At 49.0% G+C, this 27,416-nt stretch overlaps 1 protein-coding gene across 1 annotated transcript in view; it reads left to right on the top strand.

The window, feature by feature from the left end:
• Positions 1-27,416, top strand: part of LOC139233687 (corticotropin-releasing factor receptor 1-like) — a 350,288-nt gene that overhangs the window by 88,781 nt on the left and 234,091 nt on the right. Inside the window, exon 3 of the mRNA XM_070864095.1 lies at positions 11,119-11,204. Coding sequence (XP_070720196.1) covers positions 11,119-11,204 — 86 coding nt within the window. The remainder of the gene's footprint in view (positions 1-11,118; positions 11,205-27,416) is intronic.

Here is a 27,416-nt window from a genome sequence, read left to right as displayed (position 1 = left end):
CAAGTCAGGAGTGTGATGGAATACTCTCCACTTGCCTGGATGAGTGCAGCTCCAACAACACTCAAAGCTCAACTCTATCCAGGACAAAGTAGCCCACTTGATTGGGACTCCATCCATCACCTTCAGCACTCTCTCCCTCCACCACCAGCGCACCGTGGCTGCAGTGTGTACCAGCTACAAGATGCACTGCAACAACTTCTCCGGCAGCACCTCCCAAACCCAGGACCTCTACCACCTAGAAGGACAAGGGCAGCAGGCGCATGGGAACACCACCACCTCCACGTTCCCCTCCAAGTCACACAGCATCCTGACTCGGAAATATATCAGCCGTTCCTTCATCGTCGCTGGGTCAAAATCCTGGAACTCCCTCTGTAACAGCACTGTGGGAGCACCTTCACCACACGGACTGCAGCGGTTCAAGAAGGCGACTCACCACCACCTTCTCAAGGGCAATTCGTGATGGGCAATAAATTCCGGGCCTTGTTAGCGACACACACGTCCCACGTACGAATAATAAACCCAGTGGTATACAGGAGCATGACGTAGTAATATCAATGAGCTGAGAGAATCCCATCAGTTACTTGTGTGCAAGCCACCTCTCTGAGTTGGAGCCCAGAAGACATGGCCCTCACTATCTGAGTACAGCCAGTTATTGGAGTCTGTGTCAGCTTCATCCGGTGGTGATTGCGCGTCAGGCTGTGCCTGGAGGAACATTTCCAGGTGAAGGCTGGGGGTGGGGGCTGCGCCCTGGGGGCTGGGGCTGGTGGTGGGGTGCTGGGGTCAGGGGGGCTCGGGCTGGGGTCGGGGGGCTGGGGCCGGGGGGCTGGGGTCGGGGGACTGGGGTCGGGGGGCTGGGGCTGGGGTCGGGGGGCTGGGGCCGGGGGGCTGGGGTCGGGGGGCTGGGGTCGGGGGGCTGGGGCCGGGGGGCTGGGGTCGGGGGACTGGGGTCGGGGGGCTGGGGCTGGGGTCGGGGGGCTGGGGTCGGGGGACTGGGGCTGGGGTCGGGGGGCTGGAGTCGGGGGTCGGGGGGCTGGAGTCGGGGGTCGGGGGGCTGGGCTCGGGGGGCTGGGGTCGGGGAGTGGGGTCGGGCGGCTGGGGTCGGGGGGCTGGGGCTGGGGTCGGGGGGCTGGGGTCAGGGGGCTGGGGTCGGGGGGCTGGGGTCGGGGGGCTGGGGCTGGGGTCGGGGGGCTGGGGTCAGGGGGCTGGGGTCGGGGGACTGGGGCTGGGGTCGGGGGGCTGGGGTCGGGGGGCTGGGGTCGGGGGACTGGGGCTGGGGTCGGGGGGCTGGGGTCGGGGGGCTGGGGCTGGGGTCGGGGGGCTGGGGTCAGGGGGCTGGCGTCGGGGGGCTGGGGTCGGGGGACTGGGGCTGGGGTCGGGGGGCTGGGGTCGGGGGTCGGGGGGCTGGGGTCGGGGGGCTGGGGTCGGGGGCTGGGGTTGGGGGGCTGGCGTCGGGGGGCTGGGGTCGGGGGGCTGGGGTCAGGGGGCTGGGGCTGGGGTCGGGGGGCTGGGGTCAGGGGGCTGGCGTCGGGGGGCTGGGGTCGGGGGACTGGGGTCGGGGGGCTGGGGTCAGGGGGCTGGGGCTGGGGTCGGGGGGCTGGGGTCGGGGGGCTGGGGTCGGGGGGCTGGGGTCAGGGGGCTGGGGCTGGGGTCGGGGGGCTGGGGTCAGGGGGCTGGCGTCGGGGGGCTGGGGTCGGGGGACTGGGGCTGGGGTCGGGGGGCTGGGGTCGGGGGTCGGGGGGCTGGGGTCGGGGGGCTGGGGTCGGGGGCTGGGGTCGGGGGGCTGTGCTCAGGGGGCTGGCGTCGGGGGGCTGGGGTCGGGGGGCTGGGGCTGGGGTCGGGGGGCTTGGGTCGGGGGGCTGGGGTCGGGGGGCTGTGCTCAGGGGGCTGGCATCGGGGGGCTGGGGTCGGGGGGCTGGGGCTGGGGTCGGGGGGCTTGGGTCGGGGTCTGGGGCTGGGGTCGGGGGGCTGGGGCCGGGGAGTGGAGTCGGGGGGCTGGGGGATGGGGTCGGGGGGGCTGGGGGTGGGGCTGGGTGTGGGGGCTGAGGCTGGGGGGGTGGGGCTAGGGGCCGGGGGCTGGGAGTCCTTGCCCTGCTGCAGACCTCACAGATATTTTAAATGCAGAAACCAGCTGATAAGATGGAAGGCTGCTCCTTTAACTATTGCAGCAGTAGCCTAGCTAGGAGCTCCTGCCACCCAATGAGTGAGCACCCAATGTTCGAGCACCCAATGTTCGAGCACCCAATGGGTGAGCACCCAATGGGCGAGCATCCAATGTTCGAGCACCCAATGGGTGAGCACCAAATGTTCGAGCACCCAATGTTCGAGCACCCAATGGGTGAGCACCCAATGTTCGAGCACCCAATGTTCGAGCACTCAATGTTCGAGCACCCAATGGGTGAGCACTCAATATGCGAGCACCCAATGTTCGAGCACTCAATGGGAGAGCACCCAATGGGCGAGCACCCAATGTTCGAGCACCCAATGTTCGAGCACCCAATGGGTGAGCACTCAATGGGCGAGCACCTGATGGGCGAGCACCCAATGTTCGAGCACCCAATGGGCAAGCACCCGATGGGCGAGCACCCAATGTTCAAGCACCCAATGTTCGAGCACCCAATGTGCAAGCATCCAATGGGTGAGCACCCAATGGGCGAGCACCCAATGGGCAAGCACCCAATGGACAAACAACAAATTGCTCAGTGGGTAGCGCTCTTATATCTGAGTCAGAAGGTTGAGGGTTCAAGTCCCACTCCTAGGTCTGGAGCACAAAAATCTTGGCAGACACTCCAGTGCAGTGCAGATGAGACGTTAAACTGAGGCCCCGACTGTCCTCTCATGGCACTATTCCGAAGAAGAGCAAGGCAGTTATCCCCGGTGTCCTGGCCACGATTTATAACTGAAGCATGTTAACTGGTCATTGTCACATTGCTGTTTATGGGAACTTGCTGTGCACAAAATGTCGCGTTTCCTAAATTACAACAGTGACTACATCTCAAAGTATTTCATTGGCTGGGAAGGGCATTGGGACATCCTGAGTTTGTGACAGGTGCTATAGAGATGCAGGTTCTTTGTTTCTCTTTATTAGTTTTCGATAAATATTCCAGCAATAATTCTATCCCTGATTGCTGCGTCAATATGTATATATATATATCTATATATCTATATATTACAGTACAGTTGAACCTCCCTTATCCAGAACTCCCTTATCCGGAGCCACCCATTGTCCAGAACCATTCCAGGCCACCGGGTGGCGCATGCGCAGAGCTCCAACATGAACAAATTGAAGTCCTTTCTCGCTGCTGACTCCCGCAATCGCTGGTCTGACGCCGCGATCCACTGCCCCACCGTCCCCTGCCTCTGCCACACTCCCAGCCCCAAGCCAGCCAGCCCCGATATCCCCTTGCTCAGTACCTGTACCATCCAATTTAATGTGACCACCCCTCGTCTGGAAAAATCCATTATCTAGGAAAGGCCATGTCCCGAGGGTTGCGGATAAGGGAGGGTCAACCTGTACTGTAATAGCCAGCATTAATACTGACCAGCCCTGGAGGACACATGTTTTGATGGACTCACTGGTAGTTTAAGGGTTACAGACCATTCCTCTCTGTTGCTGTAGTGACCTCCCACACCAAGCTGCCTGGATCTGTGGAGTTTGCCATTTGACCTCATTGTGAGGACCCTTCTGAAATACAGAGTCTGCCCCTCGACTGGGACATAATAGATGTCAGAGGTCAGAGCATCATCTCCCTCCCGGCACTGATAGGGTCAGCCTTGAAGAACCCGCAGTTTAGCATGTGTTGGTCCGGTAACTTTAACAATCAGTTCGCCTTCACTGAGCCCTGATGGGAAAGTATTTCTCATCAATAAGTAGAAACGAGAAAATCAGCACACCATTTTTCATTCCATTTCCTCACTCTTGACTCAATGATTTGATTGGTCCTTTCAATCTCGACAGTTTCTCTCTCCCTGCAGTGCTCAGTTTTCCTGTCAATGAGTTACTTGTCTATTATTTTAATAAGTTAGAGTATGAAACAATAGATAGTTCAGAAAAGCGAGATTACAGTTCCATATTGTAGGGGTTAATATTCCTAACACATGAACACTTCTGATGTCAATGCAGGTTTGCACCAATCAGATGACTTACTGAATTTGGACAAGGAATGTTCGGGATTCTAATGGCAACTGTTGGTGACCCTGACAATAATGAATCATAACTAGTCTACCCCACCCATTGTACTTCTCTCCTCTCCTCTCCTCTCCCCACCTAGTTAATTCCCTCATCTCCTCTCCCTTCCCCCAGCCTCCTCACCTCATCCTCTCCTCCCTATCCACCCCTCTCCTCTCCTGCACGCTTTTCAGCCCTCCTTACCCTGCTCCCACACACCAGGGACAACCCCTTGATCATGGAACCTACCTCACCCATTGCACTCCTGCTGGAGTGTTCTGTGTTAATGGTCTTTGATCCTCAAACGTAATGAGACAAAACTACAGGATATTCACCATCGCCATTACTCAACAGCTGTGAAATTCTCCCAACAATCATAGAATCATCCAACCCCAAGGAGTATTTGGTTATTTCAGTCTGTATCTATTATTCTGTACCAAGTATGGAACTTTTCCAGCATTGAACACCTCATCACCACCTCCAACCATAACCCACCCCTCATTCACCCGCCCCTCATTCACTCGCCCCTCATTCACTCGCCCCTCATTCACTCGCCCCTCATTCACCCATCCCTCATTCACTCACCCCTCATTCACTCACCCCTCATTCACTCACCCCTCATTCACTCACCCCTCATTCACCCATCCCTTATTCACTCACCCCTCATTCACCCACCCCTCATTCACCCATCCCTCATTCACCCATCCCTCATTCACTCACCCCTCATTCACTCATCCCTTATTCACTCACCCCTCATTCACCCATCCCTCATTCACTCACCCCTCATTCACTCATCCCTCATTCACTCACCCCTCATTCACTCATCCCTCATTCACCCACCCCTCATTCACTCACCGCTCACCCCTCATTCACTCACCCCTCATTCACTCACCCCTCATTCACTCCACTCCAAGCTGTCCTGTAGCCAGTAATTTCCGTGGGGGGCAGGGCTGCAAGGTACCATAGCTACAAAAAACGTCACTGTGTTTAGGATAAGATGAGGATCAAGAAATAAGCCGGCTCATCACTTGTGCTCACCACAAACAATACTTTCTACAAACAGGCTCGTGAGGTGCACGCTTGTGTGTGTAGTGAGTGGATAGTTTGAATGATTCATTCTTGTACCATTGGGTTAGACCAGGTACAGTAAAACTGCCAAAGGTGTAATTGGGATCTCTCCGATTGGTGGGAAAACAATACACTCACATCATGGGGCCAATTTTAACCGAAAGCACCCAACAGGAAGCTGACGGGATCGAAGGGATTGCTGGTTTCCCAGCCTGCCATGGGAGGTCAGTGCCCAGTAATACTGAGCATCTCACGGGGTTCCCACCCTACGGTTAGATTCAAATTCATCATTATAGGCAGTCCCTTGAAACGAGGATGACTTGCTTCCACACCGAAAAGGGATGAGTTCACAGGTGTTTCAATGAAGGACCTAATATTCCAGGTCCTGAACTACATCCTGAAGGGTGGAAGATGCCTGTGGGTGGATTTTCTTAACGTGTGGTGACCGTTGCACACCAGCCACCACACGGGCTTGACAGAGCTAGGTCTTGGTCCAGTGCAAAGATTAACCAGGATGACTGGAGACTTGCTCTGCTACACAGACCTAATGCGCCCACATATCGCAGTGTGGGCTGGTCCGTGCTGCCCCTGGGCTCTCGCCTCTTCTGGGCCCCGAACTCACGCCTCTCCTGGGCCCCGATCACATCCCTCTGCGAACTCTTGTTGCTCCTTCGCCCCGACCTCGCCGCTCCTGCCCACACTGCAGTCAGCCGTCGCCCTCCTGCAGCAACACGCGCTGCTCCCTCCAATGGCCCCGGCCTGCTGATGGTCTTGCAGGCCGGGACCGCACCGATTTCTGGGCCAGGCCGCCACATGTTGCTCCCTCTAATGGCCCCAGCCTGCTAAAAGTAGCAACACAGGTTAACAAGGCCATAAAAAAACAAACCAAGCAATAGGGTTTCTTTCTAAATAGAATTGAAAAGTAGGGAAGCTATGCTAACCCTGTTTTGAACCTTGGTTAGACCACACTTGGAGTACTGCGCACAGTTCTGGTCACCATATTATAAAAAGGATATGGAGGCACTGGAGAGGGTGCAGAAAGGATTTACAAGGATGATAGCAGAAATGCGAGGGTCTAAACATCAGGAAAGGATGAACAGGCTGGGTCTCTCTCTCTTGAACAGAGAAGGCTGAGGGGTGACCTAATAGAGGTCTTTAAAATGATGAAAGGTTTTGATCGAGTGGATGCAGAGATAATGTTTCCACTTGTGGGGAAGAGCATAACTAGAGGCCATCAATATAAGATAGTCACCCAGAAATCCAATAAGGAATTCAGGAGCAACTTCTTTACCCAGAGAGCGGTGAGAATGTGGAACTCGCTGCCACAGGGAGGGGTTGAGGCGAATAGTATCGATGCATTTAAGGGGAGGCTGGATAAACATATGGGGGAGAAGGGAATAGAGGGTTATGCTGATAGATTTAGATGGGGAAAGACGGGAGGAGGCTTGAGTGGAGCATAAACGCCGGCATGGACTGGTTGGGCCAAATGGCCTGTGTCTGTGCCGTATATCCCGTGTACTCCTGTGTAAACATGGGGTATTTAAGAGAGGAGAATCAAAGGGAAGGAAAGATAAGTTGGAGAATGGTCCGAGCTGCAGAAGATGTGAGGTGACCAGAGATTAGAACCTGGGCTCCGGCTGGGGATGTGAGATGGGTCACTCCAACCATTTGCAAAACACGCAGGGGCACACGGGTCAATCAATATCTTGACTCCATTGTTCCATATCCCTTAATACCCTTACCTAACAAAAATCTATCAAATAACCTCCCTCCGCCAGCCTCAACAGCTGTTTGTTGGAGTGAGTTCCAAATTTCCACGACCCTTTGTGTGAAGAAGTGCTTCCTGACATCACGCCTGAACAGCCTGGCTCTAAATTTAAGGTCACGCCCCCTTGCTAAGGACACCCCTTACCAGAGGAAATAGTTTCTCTCTATCTACCCTATTAACTCCTTGGAATGGGCCTCACCTGGAGTGATGTGGCCAAATCTGGGCACGATGCTTTAAGGAAGATGTCAAGGCCTTGGAGAGGATGCAGAGGAGATTTACCAGAATGATACCAGGGATAAGGGGCTTCAGTTACGTGGGGAGACTGGAGAAGTTGGGGTGGTTCTCCTTCGAGCAGAGAAGGTTAACGGGAGATGTTCAACATGATGAAGGGTTTTGATCGAGCAAACAAGGAGAAACTGTTTCCAGTGGCAGAAGGGTTGGTAACCAGGTGACACAGATTTAAGGTCACTGGCGAAGAACCAGAGGGGCGATGAGGGGAAAGTTTATTACACAGACAATTGTTAAGATCTGGAATGCGCTGCCGGAAAGGGCAGTGGGAGCAGATTCAACAGTAAATGTCCAAAGAGAATTGGATAAATAAGTCAAAAGGAAAAACTTGCAGGGCTATGGAGAAAGAGCAGGGGAGTGGATCTAATTGGCTGGCTCCACTAAAGAGCAGGCAGAGGCACGATAGGCCGAATGGCCTTCTTCTGTGCTGTATGACTCTATGAACAGCTACTTGTACAGAGGTGTGACAGGTACTGATGAGAACACCAGGCTGGTGGGCCATTAGTTCTTCGTGTCAAGGTCCACGGCTTCCATTCCAACAAACCTCGTTTCTGGGTCTCCTTTTCTTCCCTGATATCTTCCAGGTTCTTGTGGTTCTGATCATTCAAGGAAATGATCTGATTCTGCCTGTTCTCAGTCCTTTTCGCCATCTGTACTAAGTATTCTTGCTAAACCGGAATAGAATTAAAATGCATTAAACAGGAAGTTTACAAAGCGACCTTTATAGGATGCACTCAGATAGAATGCTGATTTGATAAAGCGTATTGCAATCTGCTGTCTGCTATTCCCCAGAAACACATCCAGGGGATCAGGTGCTTATACACGGGATAATGTGCAGTCTGTATGCGATGGACAGTATAACGTGGTAAAAAAACATTCTTTCATAAAAAAAGAAAATTAAAAATAATGTCAAATCTTACTTTTCTCTAATTGAATATTGGGAAGACCGAAGCCATTGTTTTCGGTCCCTGCCACAAACTCCGTTCCCTCGCCACTGACTCCATCCCTCTCCCCAACTTCTGTCTGAGGCTGAACCAGACTGTTCGCCACCTTGGTGTAATATTTGACCCTGAAATGAGCTTTCGACCACATATCTTCAACATAACTATTTCTACCTCTGTAACATCGTCCGTCTCCTCCCCTGCCTCAGCTCATCCGCTGCTGAAGCCCTCATCCATGCCTTTGTTACCTGTAGACTTGACTATTCCAGCGCAGTCCTGGCTGGCCTCCCACATTCTACCCTATGTAAACTAGAGGTGATCCAAAACTCGGCAGCCCGTGTCCTAACTCGCACCAAGTCCCACTCACCCATCACCCCCTGTGCTCGCTGACCTACATTGGCTTCCAGTTAAGCAACGCCTCAATTTCAAAATTATGATCCTTGTTTTCAAATCCCTCCATGGCCTTGCCCTTCCCTATCTCTGTAATCTCCTCTAGCCCCACAACCCCACCACCCCACCCACTCCCCCCACCCCCCACCCCCCGAGATGTCTGCGCTCCTCTAATTCTGCCCTGCTGAGCATCCCTGATAATAATCCCTCAACTATTGGTGGCCGTGTCTTCTGTTGCTTAGGCCCCAAGCTCTGGAACTCCTTGCCTAAACTTCTCGGCCTCTCTTTCCTCCTTTAAGATGCTCCTTTAAACCTCTTTGACCAAGTTTTGGTCACATGCGCTAATTTCTACTTATGCGGCTTTTTTAAGAGCATAAGAAATAGGAGCAGGAACAGGCCATTCGGCTCCTCGAGCCTGCTCCACCACCCAACAAGATCATGGTTGATCTGATCTTGGCCTCAACTCCACTTCCCTGCCCGCCCCGCACAACTCTTAACTTCCCCATCATCCAAAATCTGTCTATCTCCACCCTAAATACGTTCAATGACCCAGCCTCCACAGCTCCCTGGGGTAGAGAGCTCCAAAGACCCACGACCCTCAGAGAAGAAATTCCTCCTCATTTACATTCCAAATAGGTGACCCCTTATTCTGAAACTATGCCCCCCAGTTCCAGACTCCCCCACGAGGGGAAACATCTTCTCTGCATCCAGCCTGCCAAGCCCCACTAAAATCCTATATGCTTCAATAAGATCACCTCTCATTCATCTAAACTCCAGTGAGTATAGGCCCAACCTGCTCAACCCCTCTCCATAAGACAACCCTCTCATCCCAGGAATCAACCTCGTGAACCTTCTCTGAACTGCCTCCAATGCAAGTTCATCCCTCCCTAAATAAAAAGAACAAAATTGTACACAATACTCCAAATTAACCCCCATATGACAGGCGAAGCTATGAACTGTTCATTAAGTGAAAGAAATCTACACACAAGCAAGTTAAAGCAGCAAATAACACATTAACATTGGGCGGAATCTTCTCCAATAACTTTCACCATCTTCTGAGACCAAGGCAGCGGGGTTTTGATATTCTCAGGCTGTGGGCCTTTCTGCGTGGTGCCTGGCGCAATGCCAGGTGTGGGTATCGGGAAATGCACAGCCCCGGCCTGTGACCGATCGCTGTGATATTGTCATGTTTGTACTTTAGGAATCACTAGCCACCAGATGGCATCACTGTTGGAGGCCATTGGGCTGCACGTACGTGTATGCAGCCCAAGTATAAAAGGCCAGCCATTTTGTATGTTAGTCACTATGGGCCATTATAAAGCAGAGCCAAGGTCATACCTCTTGGAGTTAAACAGTACTCGTCTAACAGTTATTGCATGCACAACAGATAGATTCTTTACAACATCACAAACACACACATTGCACAAGATGGCTCTACAGGAACTCGTCATGTGACTTGTCACATGATCCTTTATTGTATTTCCATCAGCAGTTGCATTACTACAGTAATCCACCGGGTGGAGCAGATGTCCACGAGCGGGATCTCGATATTACAGTCGCTAATCTCGGAATGGATGCAGAATGTGCTGGACAGGCTAATGGGACTCAAGGTAGACTGGGTCTTTACTCGTTGGAGTTCAGAAGGATGAGGGGTGATCTTATAGAAACATTTAAAATAATGAAAGGGATAGACAAGATAGAGGCAGAGAGACTAGAACTAGGGGGCACAGCCTCAAAATACGGGGGAGCCAATTTAAAACCGAGTTGAGAAGGAATTTCTTCTCCCAGAGGGTTGTGAATCTGTGGAATTCTCTGCCCAAGGAAGCAGTTGAGGCTAGCTCATTGAATGTATTCAAATCACAGATAGATAGATTTTTAACTAATAAGGGAATTAAGGGTTGCGGGGAGATGGCAGGTAAGTGGAGCTGAGTCCACGGCCAGATCAGCCATGATCTTGTTGAATGGCGGAGCAGGCTCGAAGGGCTAGATGGCCTCCTCCTGTTCCAAATTCTTATGTTCTTATGTTCTTATGTAAGTGGTGCACTAGCAAGTGTTAGTCTGAGCTTGGAGCTGGGACACATGTTGGCACAGACACCAGGGAGATTTACTCTGTGTTTTATCCGATCAGGGAGGGATTGGTGCTGAAAATCAGTGTCAACATAGAAACTGTTCTATTTCCCAGGACAAACCTCCGTCAGCTTGCTGTGGGCAACCAATTCACCTGAAAGGTGTTGTGAGTGAGTTTGTGCAAGAGTAGGAAAGTTCCCCAAACACAACCTGGGACATAAAATGGCAGAGTGTTCCTGGCTGTTACAGGAACTGAGGTTTCCTCCTGCACTGCCATAACACGAGGACAATGCAGAGAACCAAGGCCAATAATGAGCAATAAGCACAGTATGTCTTGTTCCCTCAAATAACAGGCACACAGTAACTCCTGGGCTGTGATGTTAGTTTCCCATGGATGATGGGACTGATGTTTCTCTGTGATTTCTCCACAGACAGCGTCTTCAGAGAATGTCTCAGCAATGGAACTTGGGCCACCAAGATCAACTACTCCCACTGCCTACCCATCTTGCAGCAAATGGTTTGTACAGCTTGATACTTTTCGATAGAATCAACCCGATACTAACAACAAAAGGAAGGGTTCATTGTCCAACATCACCCAAAAACTCAGAAACCACAGGCAGGTTTCACGGGGATCTGAGCTCGGGTAATTGAGCAAGAGGAACACAGTGCAACATCATCTTATAGGGACAGTAACTGTAGGGTCAGAGTGTTAAAGGGGACAGTAACTGTAGGGTCAGAGTGTTAAAGGGGACAGTAATTTTGGGGTCAGAGTGTTAAAGGGGACAGTAATTTTGGGGTCAGAGTGTTAAAGGGGACAGTAATTTTGGGGTCAGAGTGTTAAAGGGGACAGTAACTGTAGGGTCAGAGTTTTAAAGGGGACAGTAATTTTGGGGTCAGAGTGTTAAAGGGGACAGTAATTTTGGGGTCAGAGTGTTAAAGGGGACAGTAATTTTGGGGTCAGAGTGTTAAAGGGGACAGTAATTTTGGGGTCAGAGTGTTAAAGGGAACAGTAACTGTAGGGTCAGAGTGTTAAAGGGGACAGTAATTTTGGGGTCAGAGTGTGTGTTAATGGAGACAGTGAGCACAAATTTCACTACTGCTAGAAAGCTGGTGCTTCCCCCACATTTTTATGGCGATTAGCGCCATAAAGTTTTCGTGGCTGGGCCATCACATATGCAGCTCCAAAAGTGAAAAAATGGGAACCCTTCCAAAGTGGATTTTTCAGCGGTGTGGCTGTCTTAATTTGAGCGCTATCATCACTGAGAAATTCAGCATGCAGGTAAGGGCTTCTAACAAGCCAGTTGCTCACTGGGCAGTTTGCAGCAAGGCCCTGAGGGAGAAGGAGTTTAGAAGGATGGCTGGTGTAAGAGATGTAAGGAGAGCTAACAGGTTCACTGATGTGGAGCTGGAGACACTGATGGACGGTGTGGAAGACAGAAGAAGAATCCTGTTTCAACCGAGACTCCAGGATGGTATGTTGCCTCCCTGGTGCAAAGGTCAAGGATGTCTCGGAGCGGGTGCAGGACATTCTAAAAAGGGAGGGAGAACAGCCAGTTGTCGTGGTGCACATTGGTACCAACGACATAGGTAAAAAAAGGGATGAGGTCCTACGAAACGAATTTAAGGAGCAAGGAGCTAAATTAAAAAGTAGGACCTCAAAAGTAGTAATCTCGGGATTGCTACCAATGCCACATGCTAGTCAGAGTAGGAATCACAGGATAGCGCAGATGAATACGTGGCTTGAGCAGTGGTGCAGCAGGGAGGGATTCAAATTCCTGGGGCATTGGAACCGGTTCTGGGGGAGGTGGGACCAGTACAAACCAGACGGTCTGCACCTGGGCAGGACTGGAACCAATGTCCCAGGGGGAGTGTTTGCTAGTGCTGTTGGGGAGGAGTTAAACTAATATGGCAGGGGAATGGGAACCAATGGAGGGAGACAGAGGGAAACAAAAAGGAGACAAAAGCAAAAAACAAAAAGGAGATGAGAAAAAGTGGAGGGCAGAGAAACAAAATTCTAAAAGGACAAAGAGTGTTAAAAAAACAAGCCTGAAGGCTTTGTGTCTTAATGCAAGGAGTATCCGTAATAAGGTGGATGAATTAACTGTGCAAATAGATGTTAACAAATATGATGTGATTGGGATTACGGAGACGTGGCTCCAGGATGATCAGGGCTGGGAACTCAACATCCAGGGGTATTCAACATTCAGGAAGGATAGAATAAAAGGAAAAGGAGGTGGGGTAGCATTGCTGGTTAAAGAGGAGATTAATACAATAGTTAGGAATTACATTAGTTTGAATGATATGGAATCTATATGGGTAGAGCTGCAGAACACCAAAGGGCAAAAAACGCTTGTGGGAGTTGTGTACAGACCTCCAAACAGTAGTAGTGATGTTGGGGAGGGCATCAAACAAGAAATTATGGGTGCATGCAATAAGGGTGCAGCAGTTATAATGGGTGACTTTAATATGCACATAGATTGGGCTAACCAAACTGGAAGCAATGCGTTGGAGGAGGATTTCCTGGAGTGCATAAGGGATGGTTTTCTAGACCAATATGTCAAGGAACCAACTAGGGGAGAGGCCATCATAGACTGGGTGTTGTGTAATGAGAGAGGATTAATTAGCAATCTCGTTGTGCGAGGCCTCTTGGGGAAGAGTGACCATAATATGGTGGAATTCTGCATTAGGATGGAGAATGAAACAGTTAATTCAGAGACCATGGTCCAGAACTTAAAGAAGGGTAACTTTGAAGGTATGAGGCTTGAATTGGCTAGGATTGATTGGCGAATGATACTTGAGGGGTTGACTGTGGATGGGCAATGGCAGACATTTAGAGACTGCATGGATGAACTACAACAATTGTACATTCCTGTCTGGCATAAAAATCAAAAAGCGAAGGTGGGTCAACCGTGGCTATCAAGGGAAATCAGGGGTAGTATTAAAGCCAAGGAAGTGGCATACAAATTGGCCAGAAATAGCAGCGAACCAGGGGACTGGGAGAAATTTAGAACTCAGCAGAGGAGGACAAATGGTTTGATTAGGGCAGGGAAAATGGAGTACGAGAAGAAGCTTGCAGGGAACATTAAGACGGATTGCAAAAGTTTCTATAGATATGTAAAAAGAAAAAGGTTAGTAAAGACAAATGTAGGTCCCCTGCAGTCAGAATCAGGGGAAGTCATAACGGGGAACAAAGAAATGGCGGACCAATTGAACAAGTACTTTGGTTCGGTATTCACTAAGGAGGACACAAACAACATTCCGGATATAAGAAGGGTCAGAGGGTCTAGTAGGGAGGAAGAACTGAGGGAAATCCTTATTAGTCGGGAAATTGTGTTGGAGAAATTGATGGGATTGAAGGCCGATAAATCTCCAGCGCTTGAAGGACTGCATCCCAGAATACTTAAGGAGGTGGCCTTGGAAATAGCGGATGCATTGACAGTCATTTTCCAACATTCCATTGACTCTGGATCAGTTCCTATCGAGTGGAGGGTAGCCAATGTAACCCCACTTTTTAAAAAAGGAGGGAGAGAGAAAACAGGGAATTATAGACCGGTCAGCCTGACATCGGTACTGGGTAAGATGATGGAATCAATTATTAAGGATGTCATAGCAGCACATTTGGAAAGAGGTGACATGATAGGTCCAAGTCAGCATGAATTTGTGAAAGGGAAATCATGCTTGACAAATCTTCTGGAATTTTTTGAGGATGTTCCCAGTAGAGTGGACAAGGGACAACCATTTGATGTGGTATATTTGGACTTTCAGAAGGCTTTCAACAAGGTTCCATACAAGAGATTAATGTGCAAAGTTAAACCACATGGGATTGGGGGCAGTGTGCTGACATGGATTGAGAAATGGTTGTCAGACAGGAAGCAAAGCGTAGGAGTAAATGGGTACCTTTCAGAATGGCAGGCAGTGAGTAGTGGAGTACCGCAAGGTTCTGTGCTGGGGCCCCAGCTGTTTACACTGTATATTAATGATTTAGACGAGGGGATTAAATGTAGTATCTCCAAATTTGCGGATGACACTAAGTTAGGTGGCAGTGTGAGCTGCGAGGAGGATGCTATGAGGCTGCAGAGCGACTTGGATAGGTTAGGTGAGTGGGCAAATGCATGGCAGATGAAGAATAATGTGGATAAATGTGAGGTTATCCACTTTGGTGGTAAAAACAGAGAGACAGACTATTATCTGAATGGTGACAGATTAGGAAAAGGGGAGGTGCAACGAGACCTGGGTGTCATGGTACATCAGTCATTGAAGGTTGGCATGCAGGTACAGCAGGCGGTTAAGAAAGCAAATGGCATGTTGGCCTTCATAGCGAGGGGATTTGAGTACAGGGGCAGGGAGGTGTTGCTACAGTTGTACAGGGCCTTGGTGAGGCCACCCCTGGAGTATTGTGTACAGTTTTGGTCTCCGAACCTGAGGAAGGACATCCTTGTTATTGAGGGAGTGCAGCGAAGGTTCACCAGACTGATTCCCGGGATGGCGGGACTGACCAATCAAGAAAGACTAAATCAACTGGACTTGTATTCACTGGAGTTCAGAAGAATGAGAGGGGACCTTATAGAAACGTTTAAAATTCTGATGGGTTTAGACAGGTTAGATGCAGAAAGAATGTTCACAATGTTGGGGAAGTCCAGAACCAGGGATCACAGTCTAAGGATAAGGGGTAAGCCATTTAGGACCGAGATGAGGAGTAACGTCTTCACCCACGAGAGTGGTGAACCTGTGGAATTCTCTACCACAGAAAGTTGTTGAGGCCAATTCACGGAATATATTCAAAAAGGAGTTAGATGTAGTCCTTACTACTAGGGGGATCAAGGGGTATGGCAAGAAATCAGGAATGGGGTACTGAAGTTGCATGTTCAGCCATGAACTCATTGAATGATGGTGCAGGCTAGACGGGCCGAATGGCCTACTCCTGCACCTATTTTCTATGTTTCTATGTTTTTTCCTGAGGAGGGGAGACCTGGCAGACCGCCAGTATATAATGTATGGAGGGAGATTGCAGGGGAGGTGTCAGGCACCTCCATAAATGTGAGGATGCACCCTCCCAGGAACTCTCCCAGTCTGCACCTGGCCCTTCCAGGCCCAGAGTGGTTCCAGGGTGTCCGAGAAGGACAGCTGTAGATCCCAGACCAACATAGAAACATAGAAATATGGAAAATAGGTGCAGGAGTCGGCCATTCGGCCCTTTGAGCCTGCACCACCATTCAATAAGGTCATGGCTGATCATTCCTTCAGTACCCCGTTCCTGCTTTCTCTCCATATCCCTTGATCCCTTTAGCTGTAAGGGCCATATCTAACTCCCTCTTGAATATATCCAATGAATTGGCATCAACAACTCTCTGCGGCAGGGAATTCCACAGGTTAACAACTCTCTGAGTGAAGAAGTTTCTCCTCATCTCAGTCCTAAATGGCTTACGCCTTATTCTTAGACTATGTCCTCTGGTTCTGGGCTTCCCCAACGTCGGGAACATTCTTTCTGCATCTAACCTGTCCGGTCCCATCAGAATTTTATATGTTTCTATGAGATCCCCTCTCATCCTTCTAAACACCAGTGAATACAAGCCCAGTCGATCCAGGCTCTCCTCATATGTCAATCCTGCCATCCCGGGAATCAGTCTGGTAAATCTTCACTGCACTCCCTCAATAGCAAACACGTCCTTCCTCAGATTAGGAGACCAAAACTGAACACACTATTCCAGGTGAGGCCTCACTAAGGCCCTGTACAACTGCAGTAAGACCTCCCTGCTCCGATACTCAAATCCCCTAGCTACGAAGGCCAACATACCATTTGCCTTCTTCATCACCTGCTGTACATGTATGCCCACTTTCAATGACTGATGTACTATGACACCCTTTTCCTAATCTGCCGCCATTCAGATAGTATTCTGCCTTCATGTTTTTGCCACCAAAGTGGATAACCTCACATTTATCCACATTATACTGCATCTGCCATGCTTTTGCCCACTCACTTAACCTGTCCAAGTTACCCTGCAGCCTTTTAGCATCCTCCTCACAGCTCACACCGCCACCCAGCTTAGAGTCATCTGCAAACTTGGAGATATTACACTCAATTCCCTCATCCAAATCATTAATGTACATTGTAAATAGCTGGGGTCCCGGCACTGAGCCCTGCGGTACCCCACGAGTCACTGCCTGCCATTCTGAAAAGGACCTGTTTATCCCGACTCTCTGCTTCCTGTCTGCCAACCAGTTCTCTATCCACGTCAGTACATTACCCCCAATACCATGTGCTTTAATTTAGCACACCAATCTCTTGTGTGGGACCTTGTCAAAAGCCTTTTGAAAGTCCAAATACACCACATCCACTGGTTCTCCCTTGTCCACTCCACTCGTTACATTTTCAAAAAATTCAAGAAAATTTATCAAGCATGATTTCCCTTTCATAAATCCATGATTTCGATCGATCCCATCACTGCTTTACAAATGTGCTGCTATTTCATCTTTAATAATTGATTCCAACATTTTCCCTACTACTGATGTCAGGCGAACCAATCTATAATTACCTGTTCTCTCTCTCCCTCCTTTCTTAAAAAGTGGTGTTACATTAGCTACCCTCCAGTCCATGGGAACCGATCCAGAGTCGATAGACTGTTGGAAAATGATCACCAATGCATCCACTATTTCTAGGGCTACCTCCTTAAGTACTCTGGGATGCAGACTATCAGGCCCCGGGGATTTATCAGCCATCAATCCCATCAATTTCCCTAACACAATTTCCCGTTTAATAAGGATTTCCTTCAGTTCCTCCTTCTCACTGGACCCTCGGTCCCCTAGTATTTCCGGAAAGTTATTTGTGTCTTCCTTCGTGAAGACAGAACCAAAGTATTTGTTTAACTGGTCTGCCATTTCTTTGTTTCCCATTATAAATTCACCTGAATCTGACTGCAAGGACCTATGTTTGTTTTCACTAATCTTTTTCTCTTCACATATCTATAGAAGTTTTTGCAGTCAGTTTTTATGTTCCCAGCAAGCTTCCTCTCATACTCTATTTCCCCTCTCCTAATTAAACTCTTTATCCTCCCCTGCTGTATTACAAAATTCTCCCAGTCCTCAGGTTTGCTGCTTTTTCTGGCCAATTTATATGTCTCTTCCTTGGATTTAACACTATACTTAATTTCCCTTGTTGGCCACAGTTGAGCCACCTTCCCCATTTTATTTTTATTCCAGACAGGGATGTACAATTGTTGAAGTTCATCCATGCGATCTTTAAATGTTTGCCATTGCCTATCCACCATCAACCCTTTAAGTATCACTCGCCAGTCTATTCTAGCCAATTCACGTCTCATATCATCGAAGTTACCTTTCCTTAAGTTCAGCTCCCTAGTCTCTGAATTAACTGTGTCACTCTCCATCTTAATAAAGAATTCTACCATATTATGGTCACTCTTCCCCAAGGGGCCTCGCACAACAAGATTGCTAATTAGTCCTTTCTCATTACACATCACCCAGTCTAGGATGGCCAGCTCTCTCGTTAGTTCGTCGAAATATTGGTCGAGAAAACCATCCCTAAAACACTCCAGGAAATCCTCTCCCACCACATTGCTACCAGTTTGGTTAACCCAATCAATATGTAGATTAAAGTCGCCCATAATAACTGCCGAACCTTTATTGCATACATCCCTAATTTCTTGTTTGATGCTATCCCCAACCTTACGACTACTGTTTGGTGGTATGTACACAACTCCCAATAGCGTTTTCTGCCCTTTGCTATTCCGTAGCTCCACCCAAACCGATTCCACATCATCCAAGCTAATGTCCTTCCTTACTGTTGCATTAATTTTCTCTTTAACCAGCAACGCTACCCCACCTCCTTTTCCTTTCTGTCTATCCTTCCTGAATGTTGAATACCCCTGGATGTTGTGTTCCCAGCCTTGGTCACCCTGGAGCCATGTCTCCGTGATGCCAATTACATCATATCCGTTAACTGATATCTGCACAGTTAATTCGTCCACCTTATTCCGAATATTCCTCGCATTGAGGCACAGAGTCTTCAGCCTTGTCTTTTTAACACACTTTTCCCCTTTAGGATTTTGCTGTAATGTGGCCCTTTTTGCTTTTTGCCTTGGGTTTCTCTGCCCTCCACTTTTACTATTCTCCTTTCTATCTTTTGCTTCTGCCTCCATTCCACTTCGATCTGTCTCCCTGCATATGTACCCATCCACCTGCCATGTTAGGTTAACCCATCCCTGGCAGCACTAACAAACACTCCCCCTAGGACATTGGTTCCGGTCCTGCCCAGGTGCAGACCGTCCGGTTTGTACTGGTCCCACCTCCCCCAGAACCAGTTCCAATGTCCCACGAATTTGAATCTCTCCCTTCTGCACCACTGCTCAAGCCACGTATTCATCTGAGCTATCCTGCGATTCCTACTCTGACTAGCATGTGGCACTGGTAGCAATCATGCGATTACTACTTTTGAAGTCCTACTTTTTAGTTTAGCTCCTAGCTCCCTAAATTCGTCTTGTAGGACCTCATCCCATTTTTTACCGATATTGTTGGTACTTATATCCACCACGACAACTGGCTGATCACCCTCCCTCTTCAAAATGTCCTGCACCCGCTCTGAGACATCCTTGACCCTTGCACCAGGGAGGCAACTTCCCATCCTGGAGTCTCGGTTCCCCTTACAATTGAATCCCCTATCACTATAGCTCTCCCACTCTTTTTCCTGCCCTCCTGTGCAGCAGAGCCATCCACAGTGCCATGGAGTTGGCTGCTGCTGCCCTCCCCTGATGAGTCATCCCCCTCAACAGCACCCAAAGCGGTGTATCTGTTTTGCAGGGTGATGACCGCAGGGGACCCCTGCACTACCTTCCTTGCACTGCTCTTCCTGTTGGTCACCCATCCCCTATCTGGCTGTGTACCCTTTACCTGCGGTGAGACCAACTCACTAAACGTGCTACTCACATCATTCTCAGCATCGTGGATGCTCCAGATTGAATCCACCCGCAGCTCCAGTTCCGCAACGCGGTCCGTCAGGTGCCACAGGCGGATGCACTTCCCGCACACATAGTTGTCAGGGACACTGGAAGCATTCCTGAATTCCCACATAGTACAGGAGGAGTATAACACGTGTCTGAGCTGTCCTGCCATGACTTAATGCTTAGGTTAACTTAATTTGGCAACAGCAATGCTAAAAGGTTACTTACTGATAAAGAAAAGAAAAAGAAAAACTACTTACCAATCACCAGCCAATCACTTACTCACTTGGCTTCCACAGCAGCATTCCAGGACCCATGATGTTAGGGTAGTCACGTGTAACAGGTATTATGACGAGAGCTCAGACACGTGTTATGCTCCTCCTGTACTATGTGGGAAGTCAGGGATGCCTCCGGTGTCCCTGACGACTACATGTGTGGGAAGTGTATCTGGCTCCAGCTCCTGATGGACCGCGTTGCGGATCTGGAGCTGCGGGTGGATTCACTCTGGAGCATCCACGATGCAGAGAATGATGTGCAGGTAAAGGATACACAGCCAGATAGGGAATGGGTGACCAACCGGAAGAGCAGTGTAAGGAAGGTAGTGCAGGGGTCCCCTGCGGTCATCCCCCTGCAAAACAGATACACCGCTTTGAGTACTGTTGGGGGGGATGACTCATCAGGGGAGGGCAGCAGCAGCCAAGTTCATGGCACCGTGGCTGGCTCTGCTGCACAGGAGGGCAGGAAAAAGAGTGGGAGCACGATAGTGATAGGGGATTCAATTGTAAGGAGAATAGATAGGTGTTTCTGCAGCCGCAACCGAGACTCCAGGATGGTATGTTGCCTCCCTGGTGCAAGGGTCAAGAATGTCTCGGAGCGGGTGCAGGACATTCTGAAAAGGGAGGGTGAACAGCCAGTTGTCGTGGTGCACATTGGTACCAACGACACAGGTAAAAAATGGGAATAAGTCCTACGAGACGAATTTAAGGAGCTAGGAGTTAAATTAAAAGTAGGACCTCAAAAGTAGTAATCTCAGGATTACTACCAGTGCCACGTGCTAGTCAGAGTAGGAATCGCAGGATAGCTCAGATGAATATGTGGCTTGAGGAGTGGCACAAAAGGGAGAGATTCAAATTCCTGGGACATTGGAACTGGTTCTGGGGGAGGTGGGACCAGTACAAACCGGACGGTCTGCACCTGAGCAGGACCGGAACCAATGTCCCAGGGGGAGTGTTTGCTAGTGCTGTTGTGGAGGAGTTAAACTAATGTGGCAGGGGGATGGGAACCTATGCAGGGAGACAGAGGGAAATAAAATAGAGGCAGAAGAAAAGATAGAAAGGAGAATAGTAAAAGTGGAGAGCAGATAAACCTAAGGCAAAAAACAAAATTCTAAAGGGGCAAAATGTGTTAAAAAGACAAGCCTGAAGGCTTTGTGCCTCAATGCGAGGAATATTCGGAATAAGGTGGACGAATTAACTGCGCAGACAGCAGTTAACGGATATGATGTAATTGGCATCATGGAGACATGTCTCCAGGATGATCAAGGCTGGGAACTCAACATCCAGGGGTATTCAACATTTAGGAAGGATACACAGAGAGGAAAAGGAGGCGGGGTGGCGATGCTGATTAAAGAGGAAATTAATGCAATAGTAAGGAGGGACATGAGCCTGGATGATGTGGAATTGGTATGGGAGGAGCTGCGGAATTTTAAAGGGCAGAAAACCCGAGTGGGAGTTGTGTACAGACCACCAAACAGTAGTAGTGAGGTTGTGGACAGCATCAAAAAAGAAATAAGGGATGTGTGCAATAAAGGTACAGCAGTTGTCGTGGGCCACTTTAATCTACATATTGATTGGGCTAACCAAACTGGTAGCAATGCAGTGGAGGAGCATTTCCTGGAGTGTATTAGGGATGGTTTTCTAGACCAATATGTCAAGGAACCAACTAGAGAGTTGGCCATCCTAGACTGGGTGATGTGTAATGAGAAGGGACTAATTAGCAATCTTGTTTGTGCGAGGCCCCTTGGGGAAGAGTGACCATAATATGGTAGAATTCTTTATTAAGATGGAGAGTGATACAGTTAATTCGGAAACTAGGGTCATGAAATTAAGGAAAGGTAACTTCGACGGTATGAGGCGGGAATTGGCTAGAATAGACTGGCAAAGGATACTTAAAGGATTGATGGTGGATAAGCAGTGGCAAACAGTTAAAGATCACATGGATGAATTTCAGCAATTGTACATCCCTGTCTGGAATAAACATAAAACGGGGAAGGTGGCTCAACCATGGCTAACAAGGGAAATTAAGGATAGCATTAAAGCCAAGGAAGAGACATATAATTTGGCTAGAAAAAGCAACAAACCTGAGGACTGGGAGAAATTTAGAATTCAACAGAGGAAGACTCAGGGTTTAATTAAGAGGGGAAAAATAGAGTACGAAAGGAAGCTTGCAGAGAACATAAAAACTGACTGCAAAAGCTTCGATAAATGTGTGAAGAGAAAAAGATTCGTGAAGACAAACGTAGGTCCCTTGCAGTCGGATTCAGGTGAATTTATAATGGGGAACAAAGAAATGGCAGACCAATTGAACAAATACTTTGGTTCTGTCTTCACAAAGGAAGACACAAATAACCTTCCGAATGTACTAGGGGACAGTGGGTCTAGTGAGAAGGAGGAACTGAAGAATATCCTTATCAGGTGGGAAATTGTGTTCGGGAAATTTGGGATTGAAGGCCGATAAATCCCCGGGCCCTGATGGTCTGCATCCCAGAGTACTTAAGGAAGTAGCCTTAGAAATAGTGGATGCATTGGTGATCATTTTCCAACAGTCTATTGACTCTGGGTCAGTTCCTATGGACTGGAGGGTAGCTAATGTAACACCACTTTTTAAAAAAGAGGGAGAGAGAAAACAGGTAATTATTGACCGGTTAGCCTGACACCAGTAGTGGGGAACATGCTGGAATCAATCATTAAGGATGAAATAGCAGCACATTTGGAAAGCAGTGCCAGGATTGGACCAAGTCAGCATGGATTTATGAGAGAGAAATCATGCTTGATGAATCTTCTGGAATTTTTTGAGAATGTAACTAGTAGAGTGGACAAGGGAGAACCAGTGGATGTGGTGTATTTAAACTTTCAAAAGGCTATTGACAAGATCCCGCACAAGAGATTGGTGTGCAAAATCAAAGCACATGGTATTGGGGGTAATGTGCAGACGTGGATACAGAACTGGTTGGCAGACAGGAAGCAGAGAGTTGGGATAAACGGGTTCTTTTCAGAATGGCAGGCAGTGACTAGTGGAGTGCCGCAGGGCTCAGTGCTGGGACCCCAGCTCTTTACAATATACATTAACGATTTAGATGAAGGAATTGAGTGTAACATCTCCAAGTTTGCGGATGACACTAAACTGGGTGGCAGTGTGAGCTGTGAGGAGGACGCTGAGAGGCTGCAGGGTGACTTGGACAGGTTAGGTGAATGGGCAAAAGCATGGCAGATGCAGTATAATGTGGATAAATGTGAGGTTATCCATTTTGGGGACAAAAACACGAAGGCTGAATATTATCTGAATGGTGACAGATTAGAAAAAGGGGAAGTGCAACGAGACCTGGGTGTCATGGTTCATCAGTCATTGAAAGTTGGCATGCAGGTACAGCAGGCGGTGAAGAAAGCAAATGGTATGTTGGCCTTCATAACTAGGGGATTTGAGTATAGGAGCAGGGAGGTCTTACTGCAGTTGTACAGGGCCTTATTGAGGCCTTACCTGGAATATTGTGTTCAGTTTTGGTCTCCTAATCTGAGGAAGGACATTCTTGCTATTGAGGGAGTGCAGCGAAGGTTCACCAGACTAATTCCAGGGATGGCTGGACTGTCATATGAGGAGAGACTGGATCAACTGGGCCTTTATTCACTGGAGTTTAGAAGGATAAGAGGGGATCTCATAGAAACGTAGAAGATTCTGACTGGACTGGACAGGTTAGATGTGAGAAGAATGTTCCCGATATTGAGGAAGTCCAGAACCAGGGGACATAGTCTTAGGATAAGGGGTAGGCCATTTAGGACTGAGATGAGGAGAAACTTCTTCATTCAGAGAGTTGTTAATCTGTGGAATTTTCTGCTGCAGAGAGTTGTTGATGCCAGTTCATTGGATATATTCAAGAGTGAGTTAGATATGGCCCTTACGGCTCAAGGGATCAAGGGGTATGGAGAGAAAGCAGGAAAGGGGTATTGAGGGAATTATCAGCCATGATCTTATTGAATGGTGGTGCAGGCTCAAAGGGCCGAATGGCCTAATCCTGCACCTATTTTCTATGTTTTCTATGTTTCTATACATAGGGGTAAAAAATAATTACAGTATTATTATATTGTTCTTTATGTTCTATTATTGCAGTGATTTGGATAATTGGATAAATCTTTAATTTTGGCACATATATCTGGCCAGGTGTTTCATCTGGGAGAGGGCAATTCTGCGTTAAGGCAACCATTGCGATGGCCATTGAAAGTGGGAGCTGAAGAGTCAAGTGTGGATGAGACTATCTGAAGTGAGCAGCTATGAGACACAGTTGCACCTCCCATCCAGGGTGGCGATGGGTCAACGCCTCCTCGCTCTGTGGCGACGAAGGTCCTCCTCCTCCTCCTCCTCCTCAGGTGGTACTGCTGGATCGACCTCCATCGGCTGTCCCCTCATGATGGCCAGTATGCAGCAGACCACGATGATGATGGAGACCCGTTGAGGACAGTACTGCAAGGTCCACCAGAGCAGTCCAGGCACCGGAACCTCTGCTTAAAGATGCCTATGTACTGCTCGATGATGCACCTGGTGCCACAATGAGCGTCATTGTAGGCATGCTCTGGCACTGTCCTGGGGTTCCGCAGAGGAGTGAGCAGCCAAGTGAACAGGGGATCTCCCTTGTCCCCAAGCAGCCAACCGCAATCCTGATTCGGGCCAGTGAAGACGGCGGGCACACTGGACTGGCACAGAATGAAGAAATCATGGCTGCTGCCTCCCTTGCCCGCTGCACAGTGCTGACAGCGACACCTTCCCCTGCGTGTATCAGGTGTACCAGGTGTCACCATCCCAACACTCCTCCCATCCTCAGGGTGAACCCTGCCAAACAGGACTCTGCAGCCCACAGGCCTCCATTAAAGAGTCAGACCTTAAAGTTGTACAAAGTATATGCAAACCTCTAAGCAGCACTCAGCAGGTTGAATGGAGCCAAAACAATTAATGAAAGGAAAATCATGTTTGACAAACCGAATGGAGTTTTTTGAGGATGTAACTGATAGAATAGATAAGGGAGAACCAGTGGATGTAGTGTATTTGGATTTTCAGAAGGCCTTTGATAAAATCCCACATAAGAGGTTAGTGTGCAAAATTAAAGCACAGAGGATTGCGGGTAATGTATTGGCATGGACTGAAAATTGGTTAACTGACAGGAAACAGAGAGTAGGAATAAACGGGTCTTTTTCGGGGTGGCGGGCAGTGACTAGTGGGGTACCACAGGATCAGTGCTGGACCCCAGCTATTCACAATATATATAAATGATTTGGATGAGGGAACCAAATGTAATATTTCCAAGTTTGCTGACGACACAAAACTAGGTGGGATTGTGAGTTGTGAGGAGGATACAAAGATGCTGCAAGGTGATTTAGATAGCGTGAGTGAGTGGGCAAACACATGGCAGATGTAGTATAACGTGGATAAAGGTGAAGTTATCCACTTTGGTAGGAAAAACATAAGGACAAAGTATTATTTAAATGGTGATGGCCTGGGAAGTTTCGATGTACAGAGGGATCTGGGTGACCTTATACACCAGTTATTGAAAACAAACATGCAGCAAGCAGTTAGGAAGGTAGATGGTATGTTGGCCTTCATTGCAAGAGGGTTTGAGTACAGGAGCAAGGATGTCTTACTACAGTTATACAGGGCCTTGGTGAGACTGCACCTGGAGTATTGTGTGCAGTTTTGGTCTCCTGACCTAAGAAAGGATATACTTGCCATAGAGGGAGTGCAGCGAAGGTTCATCAGACTGATTCCTAGGATGGCAGGACTGACGTATGAGGAGAGATTGGCTCGACTAGGCCTGTATTCACTAGAGTTTAGAAGAATGAGAGGGGATCTCATTGAAACGTATACAATTCTGACTGGGTTGGACAGACTGGATATAGGGAGGATGTTTCCCCCGGGGCTGGGAAGTCTAGAACAAGGGATCACAGTCTCAGGATACGAGGTAGGACATTTAGAACCGAGATGAGGAGAAATGTTTTCACTGAGGGTGATGAACCTGTGGAAATCTCTACCACAGAAGGCTGTCGAGGCCAAGTCACTGAATATATTTAAGAGGGAGATAGATAGATTTCTAGAAACAAAAGGCATCAAGGGGTATGGGGAAAAGCGGGAATATGGTGTTGAGATATGATCATATTGAATGGCAGTGCAGACTCAAAGGGCTGAATGGCCTACTCCTGCAACTATTTTCTATGTCTCTAATAAAACTATATGAAAAGCAAAATACTGCAGATGGTGGAATGTGAAATAAAAACACTAAAATTAATAAAACTATTTCCCTACCAAACGGACCCGATTGCGGCAAAACTCCAGCGGTGTCGCGTTCGAGCACCAACTGGAAAACCTTGCGGGGGCACTGCCTGAAGAAGTCCTTGGCCGTTTTCCAGTGGCCGCCCGCTACAAACCTTCATTTAGCGCGGCTTCACCCCACTGATTCCGGCGGACGTGCGCACCACTCAAATCCAGCACTGCCAACACCCCCCCCCGCACCCCCCAACCCCGAGCTGGCTCGGGGAGGGAAACACACCCGGCCGCCCAAACCCCACGGTGAAGGGACGGTAAATATCGGCCCCTGTAGCTCTAGGGGTCAGTGTGTTAAAGGGGACAGTAACTCCAATAAAACTATAGGCTATGATTGTGCGAGGTGAGTCCAGAGCCCCATTAGTAACGGGAATTTTGGATGCGATAGTGCCAGACTTTTGCCCCAATTTCCTGCCCCATGCTTTCTACTAGCCAGGAGCAGAGCTTTACAAAATTGCCCCATTAGCAGAAGGAGGAAGATACATACAATGGTACTGATTGTATTCAACACTGCCTCCAGTGCACCAGTGCAGTATTCGGCTGCCTGAGGAAAAGAGTGTTTGAAGACCAGGCCCTCAAATCTACCACCAAGCTCATGGTCTACAGGGCTGTAGTGACACCCGCCCTCCTGTAAGGCTCAGAGACATGGACCATGTACAGTCGACACCTCAAGTCGCTGGAGAAATACCACCAACGATGTCTCCGCAAGATCCTACAAATCCCCTAGGAGGACAGACGCACAAACATCAGCGTCCTCGACCAGGCCAACATCCCCAGCATTGAAGCACTGACCACACTCGATCAGCTCCGCTGGGAAGGCCACATTGTTCGCATGCCTGACAAGAGACTCCCAAAGCAAGCGCTCTACTCAGAGCTTCTTCACAGCAAACAAGCCAAAGGTGGGCAGAGGAAACGTTACAAGGACACCCTCAGAGCCTCCCTGATACAACAACCCCACTGATACCTGGGAGTCCCTGGCCAAAGACCGCCCTAAGTGGAGGAAGTGCATCCGGGAGGGCGCTGAGCACCTCGAGTCTCGTCACCGAGAGCATGCAGAAACCAAGCGCAGGCAGTGGAAGGAGTGTGCGGCAAACCAGTCCCACCCGCCCCTTCCCTCAATGGTTATCTGTGTCTCACCTGTGACAGAGACTGTGGCTCTCGTATTGGACTGTTCAGTCACCTAAGGCCTCATTTTA

This window comes from Pristiophorus japonicus, chromosome 21 (genome assembly GCF_044704955.1).
Source record: "Pristiophorus japonicus isolate sPriJap1 chromosome 21, sPriJap1.hap1, whole genome shotgun sequence".
Classification (NCBI taxonomy): domain Eukaryota; kingdom Metazoa; phylum Chordata; class Chondrichthyes; family Pristiophoridae; genus Pristiophorus; species Pristiophorus japonicus.
The sequence above is the reverse complement of the archived record's forward strand: the minus strand, read 5'-3'. Positions and strand labels throughout refer to the sequence as shown.